This window comes from Papilio polytes, unplaced genomic scaffold (assembly GCF_000836215.1).
Source record: "Papilio polytes unplaced genomic scaffold, Ppol_1.0 DF823731.1, whole genome shotgun sequence".
Classification (NCBI taxonomy): domain Eukaryota; kingdom Metazoa; phylum Arthropoda; class Insecta; order Lepidoptera; family Papilionidae; genus Papilio; species Papilio polytes.
Window position 1 is genome coordinate 1,190,819 of NW_013525473.1, and position 7,932 is coordinate 1,198,750.

General features: G+C 33.6%; 1 protein-coding gene across 1 annotated transcript; it reads left to right on the forward strand.

The window, feature by feature from the left end:
• Nucleotides 1-496: 496 nt before the first annotated feature.
• LOC106103763 (alanine--glyoxylate aminotransferase 2-like) lies at nt 497-7,509 on the forward strand. The gene is made up of 9 exons (XM_013283621.1): nt 497-611; nt 797-915; nt 1,025-1,259; nt 1,665-1,758; nt 2,497-2,711; nt 4,583-4,802; nt 6,121-6,365; nt 6,510-6,681; nt 7,288-7,509. Exons 1-9 carry the CDS (start codon nt 550-552, stop codon nt 7,372-7,374), a joined length of 1,449 nt encoding a protein of 482 aa, XP_013139075.1. The 5' UTR covers nt 497-549; the 3' UTR covers nt 7,375-7,509.
• Nucleotides 7,510-7,932: the final 423 nt, after the last annotated feature.

Genomic DNA, 7,932 nt, shown 5'->3' on the forward strand with positions numbered 1-7,932 from the left:
AAAGCCTTAACCTAAATGAGCGTCGCCGTCTCATTTAAATCTTTTCTTTTCGATCTGACATTGAATTCCTCTTTTCAAATATCCAAGTTGGTACAAGAAGACGAAAAACCACAATTTTATTACCGGCGTTTTATTGCGATCGACAACTGAACGATTTGCATAAATCGATTTTAACTTTGTTCGAGAAATGAAACCGCCAGAGAATTACTTAGTAGTCTGTTTGATTTATTCTATCTTTTAAAAAATTTATCGTCCTACATCACGGCCAGACAATGGAATTAGAATGACAAAATGAAATTGTTCGCTCGCGGTGACAATTTTCATTTTGAAAAATTTGCTCCATTTTAAAACGATGGTTGGATATAAAAATGATGGGTTGATATTATTATTAGGTGGATTTTATAAATCGTTGCACTTAAGAATTACATTAGCCGTGATTCCAAACAATTTAAAAGAATTGATATGATGGAAAATTTATAAAACGCTTTTAGAGTGGCTGAAAGCAAATATGAATTGAATTATTTCTTTTCAGATAAAAATATATTAAAAATGGCTTACTTACAATCGATGCCTAAATCTGAAACCATTAAATTGCGTGAAAAACATCTTGGGTAAGTGAAGATTTATTTAAAAGAATTCTTTTATTAATACAAGACGTAGCTGCATCATATATTTAACGAAGCAATTTGAGGCTTCCTCGGGTGTACGTGTCGATTTGTTGTCTATAATGGCGGGTCGTTCATTATAGCTGAACGGGTATAGGGTGGAGTTGGATAACGGTAAATTTGTTTCACAGAGCCGCCTGCCAGTTGTTTTTCCGTTCATCGCCACTGAAAATCGTCCGAGGCATCGCCCAGTACATGTATGACGAGACCGGCGAGCGATACCTCGACTGCATCAACAATGTGGCACATGGTAGCTATACACCTAAAACATTATTGTTTTAGGACAAAAAAGGACAAAACAAGGACAAAAAATACCAATATTTACTTTTGTTGATGATTGATGATTTTTTTGTTTGTAGTTGGCCATTGTCATCCGCACGTCGTAGAAGCGGGCAGGAATCAAATGTCACTCATATCAACCAACAATAGATATCTCCACGACGAGCTCGTGGTGTTAGCTAAAAGGCTCGTGAAAACAATGCCGGAGCCTCTCTCCGTTTGCTTTTTCGTCAACTCTGGTTCAGAGGCCAATGACCTCGCACTCAGATTAGCCAGGGTGCACACAAAGAGGAAAGACGTCATCACTCTTGACCAGTATGTATTGAATATTATTATGACTTTTCAAGTCCGTCATTTATTTGGTTATGATCGAGCATGCGAATGACTGCGAAAGGTTGTTGGCGATTATAAAAGTGAAAATAAATGTGTATATTTTATGTAATCCCAATAAATACATTATTTATGTACATTTAGGAGTATTAACAAAGATTTGGTTGATTCGTTAACGTCATTCTTTTAATTTCTGATAACATTACGCTTATTTTTTGTTGTATAACAACTGTATACGAATATGTAAGATAAATTACGAACAATCGATGTTGTTAAAATCGATTATCCCAATTTAATACCGCCAACAAAGCATGAAATGGTGAGCGAGTGTTTGCGTTACTTCGAGACGCTCGAAGTTTCTTAGGTGCTACTAGCGCCTGTTTGTTGCAGCGCGTATCATGGCCACCTTACGTCTATGATTGATGTCTCCCCCTACAAACTGAACCTACCCGGAGGGCCAGAGAAGCCAGAGTGGGTTCACGTGGTGAGTTGGTTATCCACCTAACTCCCGCCGAACATTTTCCGTTATATTTTCAACCCAAGACTTTAATTACGCGCCTTCTGATAATTTTGCATATCAAATAGCATTCGGTTGCGTAATTACAACCTCAATTAAAATAACCCAAGTTGGGAATAATTGAGATATTACGACGTATCGGTTTACGTGTAATGTGACCTATTTAAATGAGATAAAACCCTTCGAGGCCGAAGACGAGCTCAAGTGTTAAATTAAACTACCATCACTGTTGGAAAGGTTTTAATACAATATTCCTTATACCTGTAACGAAACGTCTGTCTTAATTAATTAACCTGAAATTAAATTTAAAAAGGCTTAGGCAAATTTTGTAAATACTAACATATGTCACTATTGTATAACAAAAATACATTTACTAGCATAGTATTGTAGCATATGCTATCTGTGTATATATAAAAAAAAAATTAAGTTCCAAATTCTAAGACAGTTTTTAATTGTTATATCATTGCATAAATTAAAATATCAATTATTATACTTAATTAATTGTTAATTTCCATACGATAATTTAAAAAAATACAATATTCAGCTATAATTGTGATAATACTTGAACGTTTTTGGGTAGCAGCCTATATTTCAAAAGTACAGTTATTTTCTACAGATTTTAGGTTAACTTATCTTATTTTTTTTCATCAAGTATTCATTTTATACCAACGGGATAGTATCATTAAATTACTTCTCAAACTACAGGCGCCAGTTCCTGACGTATACCGTGGGAAGTACACGTACCCGAATCATTCTCAATCAGAAGAGGAACTAGGGAAGATGTACGCCGATGAAGTTGGCCGGATCTGTAAAAATATCTCGGACAAAAACGGAGGCGTGTGCGCCTTTATAGCTGAAAGTTTGCAGAGTTGCGGCGGACAGATCATCCCGCCCGATGGCTACCTGAAACGTGTTTTTGAGTAAGTAACATTGTTTTTATGTCTTTACTTAGGGAATTGATGACTCGAAGTTAGGACGATGTTATCTTGTTTAATAGAAAAAGTTCTTAGACCTTTTTTAATCCAAATGTGATCCATTTTTGTTTTGTGCCTCAAATGTATGTGATGCTATGATTAGACTTTGGTGTTATTAGATAATAATATAAAATAACATATAACCAATGGTACATACATAGCAATCAAGGCTTATGCAATGAAATACAGGCGGATGTATTACAACTACGCTTAACTAAGAACGTGATATAGATTATATAACAATAATAAAGAATAAAAACATGACCGATATGCAATACAATGTTTGTTATCGCAAAGAAACCGCCGTGTGCAATGTCGAGTCATTAAAATTTATTGCAATTACAATACGAACAGATAACAAACACGAAATGCATTCGTTAATGTTTAAAGTACCTAATTACTTCATTTCATATTAGTTTTGCAAGGTCAAACACAAGTGTAAAAATATCATAACAAATATGTTATTTATTGGATTAAAATTCAAAATTTAAACCACCTCACATAATGGTAAACATTTTATTATCTATCACAGAACAAGAAAAGAATACAATCGACTAAAATTTTAATCTATACTTCTATACTAGAAATATAAAAAGGAAAGATTTGATATTCGGATTTTTGCATGTTTTGTAATAACTCAAAAACTATTTGGCCAATTTCAAAAATTCTTTCAATAGTGAAAAGTTTTTAATAGTAAAATATAATATATTTTTTTATTATTTTCTTAAAATTCACGCGGGCGAAGTCTATTGAAATGGCTGTCATCAAAGATACATGGTTGAATGACTAACAGTCGACAGTATATCCGTTACATTTAGGAGCTGTCTTAATTAATAATGTCGTCGGAAGTATTTGTCGGAAGGACAGTCGCTTGTTATCCTCGTATTCGGACCCTCGAGGGAGTAACGGCGGTCCCGATGACGTAATTACACTCCTTATTTAATAAATAACAACGCGGAAACAAATTATACACAACTAACCAAATAAACAATTATGTACTTAACATCTTATGCCACAAGGCATAAACAAATTATAGCCTAATTAGTATGTGTGTATTAACTACTTCTATTTGGTATTTTTATGAAACATATCGGATTAGATAAGTGAACATTGTGGGTTTAGTGTGAATAGTACCGGGTCACATGAAAATTATTTTAACATGTCTTACAAATGGCTTTGAAAACGAATTAGTACGTATCATATAATTATATAAAGCGAGTCAATAACTTACGTGTTTATTAACAAATAGTTACATCATTCTATATGATATAATGATAAATACATACATAAAGAGGTCCTATCATTATAAACACAGTACAGGAATATTTTCCACATCTAGCTTATAATGTTTTCTATATAATTATCATAAAAGATATTAACACGTGAACTCACAGTTAGATAACAAATGCTATATCTGTTCTGATAGTTATAATTAAACTGAATAAGTAGCGTCAGAGCTCAGTAAATAACGTAATATATTAAGATTATGAATATAGCGATAAGATATACAGATATGTGTGTAACTTATGTAAATATATGGCAGAAGAGTAAATATGTACATAAATATTCATCACGATTAGTGCGGGTTCACATGTCCATTTAAATTAATGTTTATGTCACACTCACGTCACGTCACGAGAATACCTCGTGACATGTGGTCATGTAAACGTAACCTAAGCGAGTAAAGCATTAATTATATTTAAATTAAGAATACCTGTAGATATCCATTTATCTGCTGCACTCAGAAACATAATCCCTCAGTGTTGATTTAGTTTGAGAATGCCAAACGAAGGGCTATAATTATAATCTTTATTCAGATACGTACGTGAAGCCGACGGTGTATGCATAGCTGATGAAGTGCAAGTGGGCTTTGGTCGCGTGGGCACCCACATGTGGGCTTTCGAGACTCAAGATGTCGTTCCTGATATTGTGACGATGGGCAAACCGATGGGCAATGGTCACCCGGTAGCCGCAGTCATCACAACACCAGAGATTGCAAAGAGCTTTGCTGATACCGGAGTGGAATATTTCAACACGGTAAGAAGTTAAAATCATTATACAAATTATTATTTTCATACTACATTTGTAATAGGAAATGCTGTCATCACAATGGTATGAAGTGTAGTCATAAAGAAGATTTTGTACAAGTTATTAATGTATAAAAACATGAAACTATCAAAAGTGCATAATCAAAATAATAGTCAGTGTTATGATTAAAAAAAAAAAACGAAAGTATTGTAAACATAAGTATTGAATCAGAAACAGTATCACATTTTTATATAAACGTTTTACAAACTTAAATATACAAGACTGTTATTGATAACATCTTTAAAGTCAAACTCATTCGTATTTGTTCATTAAAGTTCGTAACAAAATGCAAGTAGGAAGTAGCTTCAGTAATGAGGCACTTTGAAACTTACATCATTTAGTCAAAAGATGAAAAAGTACAAGTTCTGATGTAGTTTTCTATTAAAGAAAACATATTTTCCGCCGGCCACCAGTTAACTTGTTCTTTGAAGTAGTCTCGAAGTTAACGTCAGCGAAATAGGAGCGTAGTTGTATTAAATGTTTCCCCTAACTTTTTCCCTGGTTGTAGATTACAAATGTTTATGATGATGGAACCGAGAGAGTTAGTTAACTTTATTTCATCCTTGGGGTTGGATTCTAATAACTTTAAAACGCACAATGTTTTTACCGAGAATTTGTTTGAAAAATAAAATAGAGACAAATGCATCAAGGCCGATTTTCAACTTGAATTTCGTATAGACAGTATATTGAATCAGTTGTTGGAAACTTTTTTAATATGTTACACAAGTTTCACGACAAACTTTGCTCGTACAGATTCACTCGAGAAAAATTTGCTGAAATGCAACACCAATTTTTAGTTTGCCGCTCCATTTACTAGCGAGTTTATGTCAGTAAGTCATGAAGCGTAAAGTTTGTTCTACAAAGACCCAAATAACACATTCTTCCATTGAACACATTCTCTTAGATTATTTATTTTAAGATATTGAAGTATTGCTAAATTTATATTTAAAAGGAAAACTTTTGGACAATATTGGTTTATATAATACAAAGGTGATATTGACTTCGAAAACATTTAAATGAAATAAGAAAATATTATTCTAGAACTCTGCTATTTACAATAGACATTCAAATTGAACAAGTTTTAATTGCCTTAGAATAACTTTTAATATTTATTAGCTTTGAAAGTTTCTTATAACACGCTTTTCCTTTACCTGATAAAATCTGATAGTATACTAATTACTTGGTCAGAACAGACACAAGCTAAGGACACTTCATATTTATAAAAGTATATTTAACATTTTATTTAATGGGTGATATTTTTTTACAGTATGGTGGTAACCCGGTATCGTGCGCAATAGCGAATGCTGTCCTGGACGTAATAGAAGAGGAACGTCTGTTAGAGCGAGCGCAGCGCGTGGGCAACCATCTTCTGACACGCTGCGAGAAGCTCAAACACAAGCATCGTTTAATCGGTGACGTCAGAGGACGAGGATTGTTCGTCGGAGTGGAACTTGTCACAGACAGAGAGACGAGAACACCTGCGACGGCGGAGGCAAAACATATTGTCAATAGGTGATTAATGTTTTAGTTTTCTTCACGTAATTTATGTTACCTTTCAAGAACCTTTAGTCTAGTCCCCTTTAGCTCTCAACTACAGTGCCTATTGAGAAGAAATCCACGTAATTGTAAAATTCTTATATGCATTTTACTTAACAGGATGCGTGAAGAAAAAATCCTGATAAGTCGCGACGGACCGGACAGTAACGTGTTGAAGTTTAAACCACCGATGGTGTTCTCAACACAAGACGCTGACAGATTGATAGACACATTAGATAGAGTGATGGCAGAACTAGATGGCAGCATACCGCTCACCAACATCAAACTCGAGGTAAAAATGTTTAAAACTTTTGGATGTACATTTTACAAACTTATAAAATTTAGAACGTATTTCATACAGCGACGCTTGTAAAATATTCAGAACGACGCGGCTGCTTAAGAAATTATGTCAACTGTAAAAACTTTAACAGTCTACGATCAATTCATTCAGAGACATCGTGTTGGCTACTTTAATGGTCGATGATGACGTATTGTAATAGAGATGGATGGATTGCATGAATGAGGACATAATCAAGAAGGGAATGACGCCTGAGATGACGGAAGATAGATTAATAGATTAGAAGTAGGATAAAGATAAGGAACTGATGACTGATGATATAAAGATTTATTATCGCTATCAGCAACATACATCTATGTTAGAGGCTTTTCCCTATAATATAACAGAGTAGAGATACAATAGAGGTGTATTTAAACGTTTATACTTATTTTAAAATAGCCTCTCTATGCTTAACTTGAAGAACTAGGCTATAGTCTTAGAGCAATCGTTAATATTTTAATGTAGTGTATTTATTTGCCTCTATTTCGTTAAACAACGAAGAAATTTTTGCATTTCTCTATATATATACCCCAACACTAATAGAATATTACTTTTTTCCAGGTTATTGTTACATCCCTTGACGAAACCTCGAGTACAACGGATTCCATGTTACAAAGTAATATGGCACAAAGCCTAAAAGCGATGTAATTTTAAATTATAAGAAATCTCCAAGTATTTTCGAATATAATCCTTGTAAATATAGCGTTAAGTTTTACATTGTAACTAAATATAGTTCCTGATATATTTATGATAGTTTTAAGATTAAAAATAGTTGATTTTTAATTTACGTGTTTGCTTTACATAGTAGAGACAACCTTAATCCTTTCCTTCTTAAAAACAGAGTAATAACATAAAAAAATAAAAAAGTTAAATCATAAGGAAGAAATAAATATTAGGCAAAAACTGAACGCATTGTAGAACTAACGAGCACTGACCCTGCAGAATTCGCAGATAGTTTTCCCCTCTTACTTAATACGTCAGTTAACGCAATATAGAACTGCCCAACTTCTGCCACTTCCTATTTGTGGAAACAAAGTAATTTGGCAGCAAGATGTTATTTTATAAAAGAATGTTCTGAATGAAACTAACATTTATAGCAAATCAAAGCTTCCTTCCTTCTCTAGCGTTAAGTTTGCAAAACTTAGGTAGTTTACATGAATATTTTCCCCTTATAACAAACTAGCCGTGGTTCGCGACTTCGCCCAC

Coding starts and splice junctions, on each gene's coding strand:
- LOC106103763 (XM_013283621.1), top strand. CDS start 550: ATGGCTTACTTACAATCGATGCCTAAATCTGAAACCATTAAATTGCGT. Junction 1,260..1,664: donor GACGTCATCACTCTTGACCA/GTATGTATTGAA, acceptor TGTTTGTTGCAG/CGCGTATCATGGCCACCTTA. Junction 1,759..2,496: donor AGCCAGAGTGGGTTCACGTG/GTGAGTTGGTTA, acceptor CTCAAACTACAG/GCGCCAGTTCCTGACGTATA.